Raw genomic sequence first — 21,077 nt, 5'->3', positions numbered from 1 at the left:
TATGACTATTTCCTTCACCTTCTTCAGATCTTTTCTCAATTATTTCCTTCTTCAAAGTTCTTCTCTGGCCACCCTATAAAAACATGTCACTCTGTCCCCCTTCCCTGCCTTTTCTCCTTAGCACCACCAAATAGACCATATATATTACTTCTCCTGTATATTATTCAACCCCCTCAAGCTCCGTGAGGGCAAGGATTTTCATTTGTTTTGTTCTTTGCCATACCCCAGTACCTGAAACAGCCCCTAGCATATAGTAGATGCTCAATAAATATTTGTTAAATGAATAAAGGACCAACTGAGAGGGAACATACATGGCAGTTGGACATTTGGCCTCAGGAGTGAAAAGTTCTGGTTTTAATCCTGGCCCTGCCATTTTGGGGCTTATGACCGTAAAAAAAGGCCCTTAACCCTTCTGTGCATCTTAGTTTCCTCATGTGTAACATGGGATAATCCACATTGCCTCCCAGGACTATTGAGAGCATTAAGTCCAATTTCACATATAAAACACTAAGCTCACTGCCTGGCCTCTTTCCAAAACTAAGCTTAGTAAATGGCAATAGTGTTACTTCTGGAGGAGCCCAGTCGATGTGACATTGCATATGCATCATAACAGGTAAATCAGCATCCACTCCCTTTCAGTAACAACTCACAGTTTCTTTCCCAGTTTGCGCTACTCATCGCCCCCTGTCTCAGGACCCTCTTTCCCTGAACCCAAGTCTCCCCAGCCAAGCTGGCCTGGGTCTCTTTGCAAATGCGCCTTTCAACACAAGCCTTGTCCTGCTTAAACCTCTGAGAGAGCTTCCCTCCGACAACTCACCCACCCTAGGCCCCTTCCAACATCTTCCCAGGCGGGTAGGAAGAAAGGTGGGAAAGAAAGGTGAGGGATACATGGTGAGGGAGGGTGAGAACAAAGAGAATATGAATACATGTGTGACCTGGTGTGGGGAGGGAGAGCAGGCCAAGCCATCCCCACCTGCCAGCTTCCTGTCTGCTGCTGATAAATAGGGGATACCGATGGCCAGATTTTCCATTCCCCCCATCCCGGCACCCGCCGTCACTCAATTAAAAAAAGACAGAGTGAGAGAGCCTGGGGGAGGGGCCTCTGGTTATAAAGCCTGTGGGCCAGCGGGTGAGCACACTCCCGGACGGCCAGATCCTTTGCCTGTCACCCCCAGGCAGATTTAGCTGCTGACAGCTGCTTGGGACTCTGCCTCCAGGCCTTGGCCCAGACCCGCCGCCTCTCCTCTCTCTCAGAGACTCTCAAGCCTCAGCCCCTCCATGGCCCAGAAAGAAGAGACCGCCGCGGCCACGGCGCCTACCTCACAGGATGGCGAGGATCTGGAGAACCTGGAGGACCCCAAGAAGCTGAAGGAACTGGCAGAGCTGCCTCCCTTTGAGATCGTCACAGGGTGAGAGCTGGGTGTGCACTGGGTTCCTCCTCCCTAGAAGAGCACCGGCTGGGGACAGGCTGGGGGGACTTAGGATGGTAAGAGTAGGGATTGGGGTCACCATGCTGCAGCCATGAGAGTGCACAGGTGTGCACAGCAGGGGCTGCAGGGGACGCAGCAGCAAATCTCTCTTGGCTTCTCAGACGCCTCCAGTCAGGAGAGGTGGGGAAATTCCGTGGAGGCCAGGGCCCAGAGGAGGAAACTACGCCGGAGGCATCACTTGCCTCTCTGGGTAGAGGTTGTTTAGTCCCAGGGAATTTGGTAAAAACATGGGATGCCACCGGTACATTTCAATATGGTCCCAAAGTAGCCCCTCCCTCAACGTCCCTCTCCGCTTCTGAGTGGGCCTCTCCTCTACCTGTATGTCTCTCACTCTTTCTTTAGAGCTTCTCCCTGGAGTAGAAGATCCTAAGACAGGAAAGACAGATCCATCCTTTCCCAAGCTAGAGTGAGAAGCGTTGTTTTTTTTTTTTTTGCTTGCTGAATCATTTCTGAGTCTCCCCAGGGGCTGCCTACATCCGCCCCCCAGGGAAACAGAGAAGTTACAGGCCAGGCCCAGAGCTTCTGGGCAGAGGAGGGGTTCCAACACCCTCAGCCACAGCCTGCAGGAAGCAGGATCTAGAGCAAAGAGTGTTGAGGCTCCAAAGAGGGGGCTGCACACAGGGTCCCCCTGTCTTCTCCAGATTATGCCACTTCCAGGAATGAAACCAAGCTGTCTTCCTCCTCTTCCCTCTCTGTCCCTTTGGCAGAAGATTCTGCTAAGTTCCTAATCAAAGAATAAGAAGGGAGTACGTGGGGCCGCTAGGATTCCTTCACGGGAGTCTCCAACAACAATGCCCACAGCAGACGAAGGGCCACAGGAAGAGAAACTTCAGGAAGAACGGAGGCCTGATGCCTTCAAGGGGCAGAAGGGGCCCTGGGAGGCAATTTGGACTTGCTGTTTGAAGCTGGGCAAGTGCTTTTCCAGTCCTGGCTGCAGTTTTTTCATTCGTAACATGAGGAAGTTATACTAGTTGATTCCCAAGGTCCCTTCCAACTCAGAGATTCTCCGATTTCTAACAGAACCTGAGGGAAATGCATCCTAGTTCCTGAGGCAAGGCTTCAGGAAAGAGCCCCGGAACTTGCACTCACCCATGGCCAACCAAGTAATGTCCCCTTCAACCCAGGATTAAAGGAGCAATGGGGCGTAGATTAATACATTCACAGGGAGAGCCTAGGGCCACCAGGACAGGAGAATCCTCGATTCCAGTGGCTCTCAGTGGAAGGAGATCCTTTTTCTAATACCTAAACATGCTGGTCCATGCTGGCCTTGGTCACATACACACACACACGGGCACGTGCACACCCGCTCTGCGCACTGTTGTGATCTTGTGATCTCCCCGGCACAGGGCAGGGTTGCTTCAGAACAGAATTAGAGTATGTTTGTTGAGTTGAACATGCTTTGAGGTCTCAGGGTGGTTGGTTTTGAAAGGTTAAATCCTCTGATGTCACTTGCATGTGTCTGGAGCTTTATAATCTCGGCACACTTCCATAGGCCTGAGTGCCTTCAAGCCTCGGCACAAGGCCAGGAGAGAAGCTATATCATTGCCACTCTATAGATGGGGAAGCTGAGAGTAGGGGAGATCCAGTCACTGCTCCAAGACCACAGAACCAGTAAGTGGCAAGTTTTCTGACTCCACCCTAGCATCCTTTCCACTGGTCTCCCATACAGAGCTCCAGCTCTCTCCATCCTCGAGATGGTGAGGCTCAGAGGCTTCCCTGACCCAAGGCTCATAAAAAAAGGCACAGTAGGGCAGCTTTCTGGGTACTCTGAGAGCAGTTCAGGGGGGAGGTGGAGCCCTTCGTGTTTCCCAGCCACAAGGAACAGCTGTGGAGATCTGTCTCCTGGGCCCCTCCAAGTAAACAGACAGCTTAAAATAGCCTAGAGGTGTGGCTGTGTCTGTGCCGGGACAGGAAGAGGGAACAGCTCTCCTCTCTTTCGCTCTCCAGGCGCCCTGGCGTCAAAAGACCAGCAGAGCCTGGACTCCCACGGGGGGAGAGGTCTAGCCACACTGACCCTTAGAACAGGGCCCCAGACTAGAACCACAGATGGCTTTTCAGGAAACAGCCTGAGGGGAGGAGGGAGTACCGGGTAGGAATAAGGAGAGACATGCCCACTTATCGTGATTCTGGTTTGAATAGGGCACTCGGGATAGAAAGCAGATCTAAGGGAATTCCCTGGTGGTCTAGTGGTTAGGACTTGGAGCTTTCACTGCCAAGGGCCCAGGTTCAAACACTAGTCGGGGAACTAAGATCCCACAAGCCTCGTGGCATGGCCAAAAAAAAAAAAAAAAATAGAAAGCAGACCTAAGAACATTAAAAATAATGTGGTAGGGCTTCCCTGGTGGCGCAGTGGTTGAGAGTCCGCCTGCCGATGCAGGGGACACGGGTTCGTGCCCCGGTCCGGGAAGATCCCACATGCCGCGGAGCGGCTGGGCCCGTGAGCCATGGCCGCTGAGCCTGCACGCCCAGAGCCTGTGCTCCGCAGCGGGAGGGGCCACAACAGTGAGAGGCCCGCGTACCGCAAAAAAAAAAACACACACACACACACACACACAAATAATGTGGTAGAAAGTGCTAGAGAAAGTTCTATAACTGTGGCAGTGTGCCCAGGCCCGCTCATGCCTCTCAGCTGAGAGTCAATCGGGTGCATCTCTTACCAAGTCTGTGTTCACTAAATCCTGTTGGTTTCCTGAAATCTCCATAATGGGTGTGTTTACAGGAATCAGCAAATGTTAGAAATCAGGGCTTTTAAAAAACATTTCTTTCAGAGAGCTGTTAAACCAGCACAGCACTGAAAGAGAGAACCCTCTGAACAGGAGGAGAGCAGAGGAGGGATGTGCCTAAGGGGTAAGGTCTGAGGCCCGGAGAAGGTACCATCCATCGGTACCAGGTTTAATTTCTCGAGTGTCAACTGCTGTCCCAAATCTGAGAGGTTGGATTACTCAACCTGTCTTTCAGATGAGGAAACCAATCCTCAGAGGGAGAAATAATTTGCCCAAAGCTAGTGGATGGAGTAGGGTGTGAACCCCAAGACTCTCTGATTCGCATCAGTGATGCAAGTGCATCTAAAAAGGCCATAAAGAAGAGTCTTTTATATTCAACAAATATTTTCTGAATAGGAGACATTTGTTTACTGCCGGTTTCCCCCAGAAATATTTAACCTCCATGAGGACGGGGACTCTGCCTTTTAGGTGCTTTCTCCCTAGCACCAAGAATGGTACCCAGCTCCTAACTGGTACTCAATAAACATTTGCTGAACAAATGAGTGAACTCATGATCGAGCACCTATTGTGTGGTAGGCTCTCTGCCAGACATTCGGGTAGGGAATTAATTGCGGGGAGGGCTTCTTGAGGAGAGAAGTTCAGGATATATATATGAAGATCCAGCAGCGCTAGGCTCACAAGAGAATTCCACTGGATCATGCCTGCCTCTGAACTCAGCATGCTTGAGGGAAGCTCTGGGGCACCGGAACGGGTTGGCTCCCCATGTCTCCACCCCAGCTGCAGATCTGCCTGGCAGCTCCCCTTGCTGTGTGTTTGTCTTTATCTCTAGTTACGTTGTGTATGATTTTACATAAGCTGAACCTGCTATCAAAGGGATTATTCTAGAATAGAGATAAATGGCACAGGCGACGAGTCTCCTTCCAACCACTTCTCTAGCCCCCAGTAGTTTACTCCACCCATGTGCGGAATGGAGAGGAGAAGCAGGGTTCAGAGAAGGGCCAGGCAAAGAGTGAGGGGCCTTCGACACCACTGTTAATGCCATGGCCCCCTCACCCCTCACCTGGAGTCTGGAGCAGGCTGGGAAAGTTTGTTCTATAAAGAACAGAAGACGGCCACTGACTCTGGCCACCCTGGCCTCCACTGAGGGTTGGGGGAAGGTGGAAGCTCATGTGCAGAGATGGTGTTTCCCCGGGAAACAGGACGGGCCCAGGGCTTTTGGAATCCCATCCAGAACTGTCAGTCAGGAGCCAGCAGTTCCTCAAACCCCTTCTTAGCTCTAGGAAGTCGGGCTGTTAGAACTCTCTGCTTCCCTACACTCCTCCTCTGACGATGCCCACTCCTGGCATCTTTGAAAAGTGGTCTGGAAAAGGGAAAAGGAAACTGAAACTGGCAATTCTGCCTCTTTCAAGTAGGTCACGAAAGGTCTCGTGAGCAAAGCGGAAACGAGTCAACACTCAATTACCTGTGAGTAGATTTTCCACTCCATGGATTATTTGGGGGCAAATGTTTAAACTTGGACTAGCTTCCACTGCCCTCCAGGTTGCTTCCTTTCACTGTCTAGATTTATGCTTAGGAAATGCAAATTTTTTAATGTAAAAGTGAGAATATATATATATATATATATATCTCACATCTCTTCTCCATCCATCAAGCAGACCTTTGTCCCACTTTTTTCTAGATATAAGGATCCTCCACTTCCTGCCTAGAGAATTGCCCAGAAACTGGGGTCTAAGCAGATGAAGTTTGAATGACCTTGTCTGCAGAAAGTATGAGGAAGTGGTGCCTAAAGAGGTGCTGAAGTTGGCAGGAGGGGGCAGGAATCATGCTGTTGGTTTCTGTGCTTGAAGAAGGGACTGAGTCCAGGTGAAGGAATCTACCATCAGCATCTCTCTCCTGACCACCACTCCAACACACACACACACACACACACACACACACACACACACACACTTTAGCAGTAAAGTATCTGCTGGGGTTGACAGCAACGGGCTATAAGTAAGTGTGGTACTTGGGCATATCATGCTACTAGAAAGTAAAAGATGTTTGTGATTATCTACGAGATCACTGTCACTACTTCCTTCCTTCCACTAGTGGGCATAATAGCGTGATGTGATTCTGTAATGTAACCCAAGATGGCCGTGTTGGCTAGCTCTCCGGAGAAATTTCAGACCTCTACTGCCTCTGTTCTCCTGGTAGCCCTCCAGGGCCGAGCTGTTTCAGTCTGTGGGAAGCCCAAAGAACCTCATTCAACCTTTATGCTCCTTCTAGAAGACCAAGAATCCCACTGGGAAGCCAAGCACGCTCAGTCTCTGAGCAAAGCCCAAGGAAAGACGGGGAGCCAGGACCTTCCGTGACTTTCCCTTTTGCCCCTTGGATGCCTTCCGTTCCTGAGGTCCCTAGTCCAGAAGGCCCTGCTGAGGGACAGGGTAGACCATGGGGCTGTTGGCCCACGGCGGTGGAAACTGATATTTACAGAGAGGTGAACATTCTTCCTCTCCCTTGGGTTTCCGGTTTGTCTGGGTCCTCTCCTCTTGCCTAAAGAAGAGGAGGATGGGCTGAGAGAAGCATCAGTTGTAGACCATCCAGCCAACCTGCAACTGCACACTGGGCCACACATGTGCTCTCGGCTGGGCTGTACTTGGCAAAGTTGGAGCAATACTTCGGGGTTTCCACACACATGTGCTGTCGGCTGGGCTGTACTTGGCAAAGTTGGAGCAATACTTCGGGGTTACCAGAAGGAAACCTGAGGGACCAACAGGTAGCTATTGTGGAAGCCCCCAAGCCAACCAAGCAGCCATGAACCCTTCCAAAAGTTTTACCTGAGAATCCATCCTACAGGTAGCTCTGGACTGGACTTGGGGAAGCGGTCTGGCAAAAGGCCTTGAAGAAAGGAAATCCAAAAAAGAGGGGATATATGTATACATATAGCTAATTCACTTCGCTGTACAGCAGAAACTAACACAACATTGTAAAGCAACTATACTCCAATTAAAAAACAAACAAACAAAAACAGTTTCAGCAAGAAAGGTAAGCTCTGTGCTTCTCGGGAGAAAAAAAAAGCCACTCTAGGAAGTGAAGGGATCATTTAGCAACTGGCTGAGTTCAGGAGTGGTCTGGTGGGGTGGGTTTAATGGGGGAAAGCCCAGTGTAAGTGAATTCCCAGCAGGGATTGAAAGAGGACAGGGGAATCATCTGGCCGTCCATCGTCCCCAAATGTTAAGTAAATATAAACACATTCAACCAGGGACAGAGGGACTTAGGGAGCTAAAGATAGTACCCGAAGGAATCCCAGGGCTGGGTCCCCAAACACATCCATCTCCACAATGGAAACTTAACCTGACAGCAGGGGACATGGAAAGCTGGCTGGAGAAAATGTGGTGATGGGGGACGGAAGGACTGCAGGAAAATAGCTCAAGTTTCCTCAGCTCTTTGGCACCTGCTACTTACCCCTAAGAAGCCAAGACCCTGGGATACCAGGGATCCCTCTGCAGCCCAGGGAGTTGGGTGACCTCTCTGGGGGAAGGGAAGGGGTGTAGAGAAGCAAGAGCAGAGTTAATGGTTGCCATAGGGTATCTTCTGGGGCAACCACAGAGATTACATTTTTTAAAAGAAAACATTCAGCCTCTCCAACTGGTCCTCATTCACTCCTCTCCTTCTGACCTTTTCAATCTCTCCTGTTGCAGCCTCTTCATTCTCCTTGGACTTCAAACCTGCACAAATCTTCCCTATTTTAGAAAAACATGCACATACACGTAAAGATGAAAACAATCTTCACCTCTGATGCTTTCTTTAGGCCCTCTCCTTTATTCTCCCCTTATTACTACTAAGCTTTTCAAAACACCTGGCCTTTTTCTGCTGCTTTCATTTCCTAATCATCCATCTCCCCTTGGACACATTCATTACCAAGTCTGGTGCTCTAAGACACCAAATGGGCTTTCTAAATTTCAGGCTTTTCCCCCAGCTTCCCTCTCTCTGCCTAATGCCACCCCGGTACTCCTCCACGGACCTCACTTTCATTATACCTTTCTTTCCTCAGGAACCTGTAACAATTCTCTATTGGCTACTGAGTCAAGGCTAAACTCTCAAGAACCTTCATCACATGTCCTCCACTCTACCTCTCATTTTTAGTAGTCCTCTACTGCTCTCAGCTGTCTTCTTTACATCTTTTCTTTCCAGCTATAATCTAGCTGCTAGATTACAAGCATCTGGAAGGCAGAGGCCAAGTCTTTTATGGTTTTGAAATGTGTCAATACTATACAAGTTAATTCATATCAAGGTACCCTTAGGTAGTCTGGCCTCAAAGATAAACATTCTTGGACACTTACATGACAACCCTTCTTTCACCTGAGGGAAAAGACAGACTTGAGAAAAACAGTCCTTGGGAGAGCCTGGGACTGCAAGTTTTAGGCCATCCTGTACCTAAGATGTAATATCCGTGACTGACAAGGAGAGATATGAAAGCATGAAATGTTATTGCTCTGTCATGAGATCTTTTACAGGCTTGCTACTTTGTAAAATTACTATTTGAACACTGCTTTTCAAACCTGGCCACATAGAATCATCTGGAGCACTTTTTTTTTTTTGGCGGTATGCGGGCCTCTCACTGCTGTGGCCTCTCCCATTGCGGAGCACAGGCTCCAGGCACGCAGGCTCAGCGGCCATGGCTCACGGGCCCAGCCACTTCACAGCATGTGGGATCTTCCCGAACCGGGGCACGAACCCGTGTCCCCTGCATCGGCAGGCGGGCTCCCAACCACTGTGCCACCAGGGAAGCCCTGGAGCACTTCTTAAAAAATGCTGATGCCTGGGCCTCCTCCAAATGTTCTCATTTAATTGGCTTGGCGTGGGGCCTGGGCATGGACATTTGTAGCTCCTCAAGCGGATTCTAACGTACAGCCAGGTTAAAGAGTCACTGAATTAGAAATGTGAGCGTGTGCTGTGTGCTGGGAGTGAAGGTGGAGTGCTTGGAGACCTGTGCTAATGAGGTGTCCAGGATGCACACCTCACTCCAAATTCTCTCCTCTCCTTTAGATAAACATTTGAATTCCTTCGTGTCTTTTTGTCACTGCTGTCAGCGTAGGCAAGTCCTGTTTCGGTATTGAGAGTGAATGCGTCTCAGAGGTACTTATCTTGGAGAGCCATCCACTCCATGCTACTCCTAGAACAAGAACTCATCATTCTCTCTCCTTCCCTGTGCCTTTGCCTCCTTGACCCACAGGGAGCGGCTGCCTGCCAACTTCTTTAAGTTTCAGTTCCGGAATGTGGAGTACAGCTCCGGGCGGAACAAGACCTTCCTCTGCTATGTGGTTGAAGCGCAGAGCAAGGGAGGCCAAGTGCAGGCCTCGCGGGGATACCTAGAGGACGAGCACGTCGCCGCCCACGCGGAGGAAGCCTTCTTCAACACCATCATGCCAGCCTTCGACCCGGCCCTGCGCTACCTGGTCACCTGGTACGTGTCCTCCAGCCCCTGCGCAGCTTGCGCTGACCGCATCGTCAGGACCCTCAACAAGACCAAGAACCTGCGCCTGCTCCTCCTGGCGGGGCGGCTCTTCATGTGGGAGGAGCCTGAGATCCAGGCGGCTCTCAGGAAGCTGAAGGAGGCTGGCTGCAAACTGCGCATCATGAAGCCCCAAGACTTCGAGTACGTCTGGCAGAATTTCGTGGAGCAAGAAGAGGGTGAATCCAAGGCCTTTGAGCCCTGGGAGGACATTCAGGAGAACTTCCTGTACTATGAGGAGAAGTTGGCCGACATCCTGAAGTAGGCGAGTGGGCTCAGCCTCACGTGAGTCTTTTCACTGTTAACTTGGGTAGAAGGTCAGGTGGAACGAGTGGTCTCTTTGATTTTCCTTTGATAGGATTTCATCTCTGTTTTTGGTTGGTTGTAAAAACATTCTTAGAAGATCCCTCCTTGTTTTCTCTTTCTTCTCAATTCCTCTCCCTAAATCCTTTTCTCTCCTACTCTTTTGTATCAAACTGATTTTCCCCATAACTTGGAGTGCTCAAGGGTGACAGGAATCCAGAAGCTTTGATGAGACAGAATGACTTTCATAGTAAGATTTAGACGGTGCAAGGACCTGTTACTGAACAGCAAAGATATTTCAGCCCCCTAAGCATGTCCTCATGTCCACCTGTTCAGACTTACTAACTCTGGACACCTTCTAGACGCCCTGCCGCCACCCCATTTGCAATCTTACCATTCCATTTTTCTCTAATGTAGGTTCTGCATTCCTACAGGGGCATTTTTTTTTTTCATTTTTGGTACTTTTGAAAGTCCCCGAATGGATCTGTATTCAACTTTTTGGAGGCCAGAGAAGCTTTCATGCTTTCAGACAAATGGTTCTGCTTTGAGGGAGACCAATAATTGCTGTTTGAATGTACAATGCAAGAACATTTTCCTAATGTTGAGAAGACCTCATCAGAACTCGCAGAAAAATGATGAATGCGGGGAATGAGGATAATATAGCAACAAGTTCTGCTATACAGCAATGTTTAAAGGGTTAAAAGATGTTTGTAAATTAGGCAGCAGCTCAGAAGTAGCCTCCTACAGATATCAAGATGTGATAGGAGAATTGGAAGTAAAAATTAGCTATTTAAGCAAATAATTAGGATACCATTAAGGCAAATTTGGCCTCTTGCTGAGGGTAAATTAGACTCTTAGAGAAACAGGCCGATTGCCCTCAGGAAAGAGGGTAAAGGATCCTTTACTACCTCCTTTTGAATTTCATCTGATCTAGTTTGCTCCCATAGAAGTGCAATGACTAAGTCTCTTTACAAGACCTGAGTTACCGATCAAAATTTTCCCATAACAGAAAGGGTCTTCACCACCCTCTTATCCAACTTTAATTCTGGAACACCTCACTTATTAATAAAACATGAAAGCAGCATGCTTCCATGAAGATATTAAACTTATTTTTGGTGTCTCTCACTCATAATAGTCTAAAGAGATGTTGCTTCATGGACACGTTTTGGAAACGTAAGTGTTCCAGGGCTTGATGTTGGCAGGTGTTTGCTATTAAGACATGCAGACAGGGTGCCTGATCATTCTCCAGCTGAGCGTTCACCAATCCATGAAGACACAGTTTTTGGCCATTTCTTACAAAATGCAGGACCCATTCACTGAATTCAGTGAGACTATGGTCAGGTAATGCCACATGGTACTTTGCTCACACAAAATAAGACCACTCTGAGTGGTGGTGAGTAGTAATACAAACAGATTTCTAAGGATGGCCTCTGAAAATACAAAATTAACTTAAATTCCTCGAAGATTTTATAGTATAGGGACTGTCACTCGTAATTATAAACCCTACATAGATTATGTAGAATGATGACTGGTAGCTTAATTTTAACTCGTGTACTTTCTTCTTAAGCATCTTTCAGAGTCACAGGCCACTTCTTCCAGCTGCCCAACTAACCAGACGTCAGAGATGGATGTGTGTGTGTGTGTGCGTGCGTGTGCGCGTGCGTGTGTTGTCCATTAAGTCAAATAATTAAATAGCTAGGGCTTTCCTGATGGCGCAGTGGTTGAGAGCCCACCTGCCGATGCAGGGGACACGGGTTCGTGCCCCGGTCCGGGAGGATCCCACATGCCGCGGAGCAGCTGGGCCCATGAGCCACGGCCACTGAGCCTGCACATCCGGAGCCTGTGCTCCGCGACAGGAGAGGCCACAACAGTGAGAGGCCCGCGTGCCGCAAAAAATAATAATAATAATTAAATAGCTAAACCTGCTATAAAAATCAAGCATTTCAAGGAGGATTAAAAAGAGCCTTTAATTTTGGATAACTGAGAGTTATATCTTTTGCTAATCTAAATAAACAAGTAAAATAGATAAATCAGTCTGAGGGAAAAGTCCATTTCTAAGTCAAATTATTTTTAAATAAAATATTATTGGACATGTTCCAGATTATAAGCCTCCTTCCATTAGTGTACATAACCGTATTATCTGGACCCATTAACATGCTTCCCTGTACTCTATTTTAGTTGCTCATATTCCTGAAGGGAAAGGTTAAAGTGTACCAAGTTAAAAAAAAAATTGGCATGAAATCAAGTTGTCATCTAAAAGCAAAGAACTCTGCTTAATTAAAATACTCTCAAGAAATGAGCATTTGTTAAAGAAAATTTGTCTCATATTTCTTATTCCGTCTTTTTGAAAAATGACAGAATAGGATTTAACCATATATTTAACTCAAGATAACATATTTAAAGCAGATCTCTTCTGGGGCTTTCTCTGTGCGAACCACACCAAAACATGAATGAAACAAATCCAGTCCTGAGTAAACCGGAAATCACAGGAGACTATGGAGAAATTCAGGCACTTGCTGGCAAGGGCACAAAGAAACCCTAACTCAAAAAGAAAACCCTTCACTGTTTAGGGCCAGCAAGGCTCTCAGTAACATGCTTTCTGTTTTCTCACTAAGGTCTGTCTGCTGCCACCAAGAGACAACAATGACACATGTGGCCATCTGGGACATGCCTGACTTCCCAATACCACTTGGAGCTGGACAACATTTGACACGAACCAATCCTACTGCACAACGCCCTCCGAGGACTCAAAATACACTTATGCTGTAAATCATTTAAGCTGTGCCTCTCTCTCTAAGGCTGCTCTTGGGAAAGAGGAAAATGAGCTGCGAAGAGAGAAACGGCAACCGTATACGGGCACCAGGCGTCCACGGGGCTGAAGGTCCGCATTTCCCTCAACTGGGCTGCTTAGGTCGAAGAGCCTCAGACCCAAAGTCTGCACAGATCTTTGAAATATGTCCAGAAATGCATCTTAAGTTGGGTTCTTTTTTTAAGAAAAACAGCAACATTAATAAAAGAGGTGGTGTGGTCTTTCTGTGACCAAGTTTTTTAAGGAACTTGGACATTTAGAAGTTATTATGGACAGTAAGCAAGTCCCAGGAATAGGGATGTCCCAGGCTATGAACCAAGCCATGACAATATATAAAGTGGGAGGAAGGCTTAAACCAGAACTTGGCCTAGGCAACACAGGATGTACTAACTCTCCCATGCAGACTTCACACCTCGGTCTTGACCTTCATGAAATATTTTCTTCTGAGATTAGCTGTAAATGAGTACCTTTTCCCTCCTCTGAAGACAAGGAATATGGCAGAGGATGAAACAAAAGGCACAAGAAATCTGTTTCTACGGTATATAAACATCCCAAGTGCCAATTCATAGGCAATTAGCACCTTGATTAGAGGAAAGGGCAAGAAGTAGGATTTCAATGTTCAGATACACATAATGTAAGAATAGTCAGTATGTGGTACTTGATGGCAACGGCAGGATGGTGTCAAAAGTCTCATTTCTTAAAAGGCTTGTTTAAGTCCTATGTAGAAGCAAAATTTCACACGTGAATTTCTGGGTGTTTCCCAAACTCTAACTAGGTTTCCAGGAATAATGTGTCCATTCTGAGTATCAGGCCACGCCTCCTTTCCCCAGGCTTCAAGTGTGGTAAGTCATTGGAATTTGACCCCAAGACTACCTGCAAATGACAAAGCACTTTATCACATCCCTGCTGAACTCCACTCACAGCCAGACCTCCACAAGACTAGGTTTTGTTAAAGAAATATGAACGAGGCTCATACTCCATGAAAAAAATTAACCCTAATCCCTTAAAATGTAGAAGCAGCCTAGAAAATCAATGTTTTGACCCAGTGTTAAGATTTATTTGCATAGTTAGGCAAAATACTTTAATTCTAAGTTTCCTCTTACCACTCCACTCTCATTTTGTTTTGTATAGACATTCTCTCCCTTTTTTTCCCCTTCAATTTTACTGTATGTGGACAGAAACAAAGCTCCAAAAGTCTTAGTCTAAAGGTTTGACAATGAACTTGCCCCCGGCACTGCCCCTACCCCCAACAACATGGAGAACTTGTCTGTTACACATAGATACAAAAGAAGTGAAATACTTTTTGAAACTGCTGCCTCATTCAGGCTGAGATGCAATAAAAACACAAGTCTAAGGTACAAAGATTATATTTAACCAGTGCTTTCCTGGTGTTTTAACAAGCCCCTTCTAAAATCCAGTTCTTTTACACTTGGGAAAGCAGCAAGTCCTATGACAGACCCAGAATTCACTCTAGGGAGAAAATCAATAGTAGGTCTGTCTCTTTGAACTCAACACCACAGTAAGGGGGTGGAGGGTTGAAATACTCTACTAGTTTTCCCCACACCTCTGATACTGAACCACTGGCTAAATCCATGAACCTTATTCTTCCACCATCGAAATCAAGAGTGGACAAAGCACTGCTCTCTTAGCTTAGAAGAAAAGGGGACTAATATTTACTGTTTTCGATCCCAGGTGGCTACACATCAGAATCCTCTGGAGCTTAAAAATACAAAGAAACCTGGCCACTCTCCCCCGCCCCCCCCACTACCAAATTAGAATTCTTTTTGGAGGAAGTGGACCTTTATTTTTTTTTAAGGAGATTCATATGGGTTTTGTTGAGAACTACTGATTTATTGACTCATTACTCCACACTAGGAACTTTGCCACATATTTCACATAGTATTTTATTTGTTTCATGACTGAATTCAAACAGGTTCAATCACAGAACCTATGTGGTGGACAAAAGAGAGCAGGAGTTCACCACGGGGAGATTCTAAAAGCCTGCCTTTCCAGTGTGCTGACCCACAGTTCTTGCCCATTCTGATGTCTTATTTCTCACCTTGCTGCTCTTCGTACTGGACCCTCTATCTGACTCCTCCGGATTAAGTTACAGGTGAATCTTCCATTACCCAAGTCCAGAACAACACAGACATGTGCACAGAACCTCACTGCCCGCCCCCCCCCAAGAATTTATTTTTCCATTCTTGCCACCACAAATTCCTTGTTAACAACATAAAACTCTTCCTTGTAATTTAAACAAAACTGAACCCATAATTCTCTCCTAGGATGAATATTATGACATAAGGATAATACCAGGTAAGTGCACAAATGACAAAAGATGCAAAATTAACTGAAATGTTCATCCTTCCTGAAATTTCTCTTAAACAGCAGAAGTAGAAGCAATGCTGACACCTAGTGGCAACCCAAACAAATCAAGTAGCATCCCTAGCAAAACAGGGGTCATAGGCCCAACATTTGGCTTCCCCACCTAGCATCAGGCCATCTAGGCCTTACCTTCCTGGAAAAAAAAAAAATTCCCAGCAACACTTCCCAAGCAATCCCTCCTCCAGATTCCCAGTCCAATCGTGAGAATACAGCAACCAAAGTCTGGCCTGTGAAACAGACTACTTCACATGAAACTTTCCTCTGACCATTTTAAGGTCAGTTTGCTCAGTCCTAAGGCCCAGATGACACAGAAGGTAGACGTATCCAAAATGCTCATCTGATCAGAGTGTGTACACAGTAATTCTGATGTCTGTTGCCTCAAAGATCTCCTCAATCATCGCAGATACATTTTCCCATTGCAGACGATCAAGACCACATCCAATCCTGAAAAAGACAAAACATCCCCACTGGTTGTGATGAAGGTATCTGGGAAAACACTCCTTCCTTCTTCCTCTAGGCTGCATCCACCCAAATCCTAAGGTATCATCTGGTCTCACACCTATAGGCAGCCATGGTGGGAGCTGGGAAGTTAACTCCTATTGTGAGTCACCTAAGGCTGTTTCCTAGAGCGCCCTAACATCCAACAGCTGTCACTTCTCTTTTGCCTAATAAAGTACCACTTCCCAGTTACTTCAGGCTACGTTTAGAAATGTATAACTGCCGTGAGATGGAAGAACTTACTATCCTTCTATTTCTACTGATGAAAACTAGCTGTGGGTGAATGGCAAAAGGTTGGTATTTTTAAAATACACTTATGATAATGAAATGTTAGGAAGACAAAAAGGAGAATGACAAAGGACAGGATCTCTGCACACAGGAAGTCAAGAGGGAATGTTGGGAAATGCCAAGCTGATTGTAATTCGGAACTTTGCAGCACTCTGGTGAGAAACCCCAATCGGCCCACAAAACTCTTACTACCTGGCACCTTTCTTCCAAGATGTTACTTAACTGATCCTCTATATCCCTAGGGAAAAGAGATGCTTAAAATTGATAATTTTCTATAAATGTGGTTAAGTACCTGAAAAAATTGTGATTAAAAAAAAGTTTCTGGTACATAAGCGATGAACATATTAAAGCCCAGCGTAAGATAAGGGACCATGTAGCCACGCTCGTAAGTAACTTGGACCTTGGAATAAACCTGCATGCATGCTCAGCACTGACAAAACTAGTCTGACAAGAAGAGAAGAAGGGACCCCAAGCCTATTTCCTGAAAAGGAAACAAAGGGGATACTGAACCCCTAACATCAGTCCCTTAAGTTCCCAATATCTAGGGTCTAAGACATTACATAAGGGACCTATCCTCTGGCTATTGTCCACACTGAACACAAACAAGCATGCAGTTTAAAAAGCAGTGGTAACTTACAACTTTCTTCACACAGAATTAACAGGTTTGGGACACCTGAAGTGGCCCAGAGAGAAATCACAATTGCTCAGTCTTTGTTCTTTAGCTGTATTGCTTCAGAAATAGAGGCCAAGCTTCAGGTAGAGGACGCCCAGAATTCAACAATGTCTGTGAACAATGGCTCCTCCCTACTAAGTAGGCTGAGGCAGGTCTGTGGTTTAATTATCCTGATTCACTTAGCCCAGGCTAAAAGATGGGCACACCTTAGGCTAAGGTCTGACAACTTGTTTACTGATGATTTTTAAATGTTTTGACATTTTTCCACCTTTAAGTCTGTACTTTAGGTTACATTAAGCTTTTAAGTCACTTGTCTTTGGGTAAGACAGTAAACCCCACTAATCAAGTCTTCATTTAGGGCCCTGGATTTCCTTGCCTTGGCATAGAGAGGTCGGTGACTCCATTCTTCAGACAATGGGACTTCATGGCCTCTAAACTCTTCTGTAAGTTTTCATAAGTTGGCTTGTGTGAAGCCCTTTTCTTTGTAATCTAAGTACAAAGAACGAATTCAAATTTCCATTAGTCCAAAATGAGAGCCAAAGAAAAGTCATCATATTCTCCCAACATCCTGATAATTAAAATAGTAAGTATATTTTTACAGAATAGTCTAAATGACAAATGTCATACTGTCCCTTCCAGTTACGGGAGCTCCTCAGAAATCCACTACATAGAGCCTGAGAAACCCAGACACTGCCATATAATAATCTTTCCTTTTCCCAAGAAAACCAGATTAGCAGGTATGCCTATTGTCTACTGTTTTTAAGCAAAGTAGGTGAAAGTTTCTGTGCCACTTCCAAGAGATAAGCTGCGTATCTGTAACAGGAAGAATCCATAACACCTAAAAATTTCCTGTTAGGTTTATTTATTTAAAAACTGTGCTCGCCTTTTATTTCCCTATAAAAGAACAGAGACAAACTGGTAGCATTCCAAACAAGACTGGAGGTCACAGTAGCATTAAGGACATTCAAAGAGGCTAGGACATGTCCCCACTCAGTGTGCTGTCCAAATCAGGCTTGTAGTGACTTGGCTATAAGTCATCCAGCACCATCGCCAAAAAGCTGCACTCTTTCTGAGGCCAAAGACCCTTTGGATAGTGGAAGAATCCCACACTGAGGAAGCAGGCAGGAAAGGATATGAGTATTACTTGGCACTGCATTTGATTGGGAAGACTGAGAGAAAAACTCCTTTGGGCAATCTACCTCTTGAGACTTTATTGTCTCTATCTTACTATGATTAGGAAGGAATTAAACTATGGGAGGCATCCCTAACTTTTCCAAGTCTCACAGCACAGGTCTTTGGTGAATATCACTACTCTTTCCCATGGAGCTGGGATGCAGCCTCATGTTCCTTTCTAATCCAGTGCACCAAATGGCCACCACTTCCGGATCTGAGTTGGCATGAGGTCAGCTTTTTGACAGCTCTGGTTGTCTGGAATGAAACACTGTGATCAACGTAAATGCAGTACAGCCCATTGGTTTACCAATCCTTAGAACTTACTGAGAATTGGCCCCATCTTACCAGGTAATATATATATCGCCCATCTCTCTTCAGAACAGCCACTTCTCCAGACTTTTTTTCTAAGAAAAACAGTTATTTAATAGTAAAAAAGAAAAAGAAAACCGAAACACTGATCTCCATTCTTAGATTTTTAAAAAATCTTTATAAATTTGAGTCTACTTCAGAACTAGAATTAATTTTCAACCCTGAAGAACACTTTGATGCTTATCAGCCTTCCTAAATACTGTATTCCTTAACTTCCAGCTTTCTTATTAATGTTCTCTGAATCATGTTTTCCTCACACCCCATCTTTGGTCCTGCTGCATTTTCAAATATACCCTTACTTGTTCACTTAAAAAACTTTAATGTCTATTGCCGTGAAATGTTTTAGAATGCACAGCACTTTTTACTTGCCAAATGTGTGTTTAATAATAATCCTTTTACATACAAAAACAGCTAATGCGTTAAGCATTAAGGGGAACATAGCTGTATTAAAAAGTTCTTAATTATTAAAGAGATTTCAATCAGGAAAACATGTCATGTTTAGAAATAAGTATAATACAAAGCAGTAAGAAGTTGCTTTCTTAAAGGCTGGGATTAGAATCACCAGTGGAAACTTTGATTCAGTAAGCCTGGACTGTGGTCTGAGCAACTGTTTCAGAAGCCCACGTGTGATTCTGATACACATCTCTGGTTTAAAATCACTGGTAGAAAGTGATGGGAGGAGTCTGTAAGGAAAAGGTTCTAAACTCTTTGAAGCATAGCACAATATGGGTAAACAGAGGATCTTGAATGTCAAGCTAAATCTGTGGACTTTTCTAAGCACTTCAGAGTTATTAAAGGTTTCAGAGAAATGGAGTAATATTATCAAGAAAGATTTATAAAAGAGGGGGAAGAAATTTAAAACTTTTACAAGAATTCAGGTTTCTTGTGACAAGGACCCAAACTAGAGGCCATTTTTGTAGAGGAAAAACTTAATCTGCAGAGTTAAAAGGACTCGGTAGTTAGGAACCCCATCTGTGCATGTATATCTTGTTTAATCATTAAGTATAACAAGAGCATCAAAAGATGCTCTAGCCAGGGCAGATAAGTTCAGCTGTTTTCAAAACTCACGTTGATTTAACAGTTCCTGCACCCCTCCAAATTTCTTCTTGAAGTGGACAGCTATCCCAGCGCCCATTCGACAGTCCTCACTGATACAGTGGGCTAAGGAGTCTGTTTTGGGGCATGCAAAAAGGTCTCCTTTCACATAAGAAATCTAAAATGTGCAAAGGGAAAGAAAAGTTTCATTAGTGACAGAAAAATACTAAGCTATTTCTTTTCCTTTACTGTGCCCACCACCACTTCTCCGTCCCTCCTTCATTTAAAGACAAATCCTCAGAATTTAATTTAAGGGGTTATCTAAAGCGAATTAAAGCATGTGCATAAGAAAGTGATGGGTGGTCTCTGCCTAGGACTGTATCAGCCTTTCTAAAGTAAATCAGCAGGAGAGAGAAAGACAATTCAATTATTGGTTTAATTAAAAAGTGTTTATGCTTTTGACCTCAATTGTTCTGAATTTCAGTTCACCAGTAAATTAATAGTTGTTACGCACTCTGCTTCCTTCTGAATCTTCATTAGGGCTGCCAGCCATGATACTGAGTCGCTACTTCCAGAATTTAAGTGTTTCTTCAACTATAAAAAGGGGAAAGGAAGTAAAAATACTTAGGCAACCTGAATATATTACGTCCAGACTGCCCTGACCACCCACGTACAAACATTTCCCCCCCACCGTTTATCGCTGAAAGTAAGTTCGCCTCTAGGAAGTAATGCAAAACTCTTCTGGGGCAAGAAAAAGAAAGAATGCCTGGTTTCGGAGGCGGACGGGCCCCGCTCGCATTTCGCGCTTTCCTGGAGCGGAAGAAAGGCGGTCCTAGGACCCGCCTCCTACTTTCCCCGCGCCCGCGCCGAGTAAGGCTGATTCAAGACAGTCTCCTTTTCCCTGCAAGATGCAAAAGTATTTCCCCATTGTATTTGGCCCAGAAGCAAAAAGGTGGGACTTGGCCACAGTCCCGTTAAGCCGCATCTAGGGAGTATACAGGCCTGGGGGAGTGTACTGCCGAGGCGTGGGCAGATGAAGAGGGAAGGCGGCCTCTCAAGGAAGGCTCACCCCCATCTTTTGGGGGGAGCTGCGGGAAGAAGTCTAGAGAGGCCTCCCATTCTCTGTTTCCTACCCTAGGGCGGATCAGCAAGGGCGTGGGGCCTGTCCCGGGGTCCCGTGGTAGGGAGCGGGGAGGTTCGTGCAAAGCCCCAACGTACCGGGGTTACCCTTCACCTGGAAAGGAGTCGGCCGTTAGGAGGTCCCGCCCCGCGGGGAAAGGCTCTGGTAGGTGGGGAGCAGGAGAAGAGGCCAGATGTGGAGCCAATCCCGCCAAAGTTCTTAATTGCACGCACCTAAGATGGCCGCCCACCACCTGGGAGCGGGGCGGAAACGAGCCCCTCTAGCTAGCTAGCCGAACCTGCACTCTTTGGTGATGGCCGCCGAACTTCCGTTGGTAAATTCCATAGAGTACCCCGCCGCCGCCCGGGCATGCGTAACGAGACAGCGAGTTGGGTAGAACGGCGCTTGCGCATTAGCCCCAGGAGCGTGTCTCCAGGGGCCGCATAGACGGGGGAGGGCAGTTGGCAAAGGAGTTACTTAGCGCCTGCGTGGTACTATGCTCAGGGCGGTGTTTGAAGGTTGAAGGGTTGAAGGGTCTGGCGTGTCTAGAAGGCGCCTGCGTATTCCTTCGGCCGGGGGGTGTGATCCAATCAGGGAAGTGGGCGTGGCTTCAGGGGACGCCTGAGCAGTGCTCCTTCAACTGGGGGTGGGGCGAGCCCGAGCTCGGGTTAGGGGGCGTGATCTCAGAGGCGCCTGCGCGGAGGCAGTTGGAGG

At 46.3% G+C, this 21,077-nt stretch overlaps 2 protein-coding genes across 5 annotated transcripts; one reads left to right on the top strand and one right to left on the bottom strand.

The window, feature by feature from the left end:
• The first annotated feature begins 1,154 nt into the window (after positions 1-1,154).
• APOBEC2 (apolipoprotein B mRNA editing enzyme catalytic subunit 2) lies at positions 1,155-13,065 on the top strand. Its single transcript, XM_029244192.1, has 3 exons — positions 1,155-1,409; positions 9,432-9,995; positions 12,629-13,065. The coding sequence occupies exons 1-2, from the start codon at positions 1,279-1,281 to the stop codon at positions 9,973-9,975; spliced, it is 675 nt and encodes a 224-aa protein (XP_029100025.1). The 5' UTR covers positions 1,155-1,278; the 3' UTR covers positions 9,976-9,995; positions 12,629-13,065.
• A 1,643-nt stretch (positions 13,066-14,708) lies between these two features.
• On the bottom strand, positions 14,709-20,813 carry OARD1 (O-acyl-ADP-ribose deacylase 1). 4 transcript variants are annotated; one of them, XM_029244195.1, is made up of 6 exons: positions 20,662-20,813; positions 19,758-19,837; positions 19,277-19,421; positions 18,185-18,243; positions 17,043-17,155; positions 14,709-15,651 (listed from the first exon to the last, which is right to left on the bottom strand). In XM_029244195.1, the coding sequence occupies exons 2-6, from the start codon at positions 19,794-19,796 to the stop codon at positions 15,549-15,551; spliced, it is 459 nt and encodes a 152-aa protein (XP_029100028.1). In that variant the 5' UTR covers positions 19,797-19,837; positions 20,662-20,813; the 3' UTR covers positions 14,709-15,548. The 4 variants fall into 4 exon arrangements, with proteins under 4 accessions (XP_029100028.1, XP_029100027.1, XP_029100026.1 ...); XM_029244194.1 differs by lacking the exon at positions 20,662-20,813 and adding an exon at positions 20,478-20,640; XM_029244193.1 differs by lacking the exon at positions 20,662-20,813 and adding an exon at positions 20,462-20,619.
• Positions 20,814-21,077: the final 264 nt, after the last annotated feature.

The sequence above is a fragment of the Monodon monoceros genome, unplaced genomic scaffold, assembly GCF_005190385.1.
Source record: "Monodon monoceros isolate NGI ecotype Baffin Bay Population unplaced genomic scaffold, NGI_Narwhal_1 Super_Scaffold_3, whole genome shotgun sequence".
Classification (NCBI taxonomy): domain Eukaryota; kingdom Metazoa; phylum Chordata; class Mammalia; order Artiodactyla; family Monodontidae; genus Monodon; species Monodon monoceros.
This window is presented reverse-complemented; position numbering and strand designations above follow the sequence as displayed.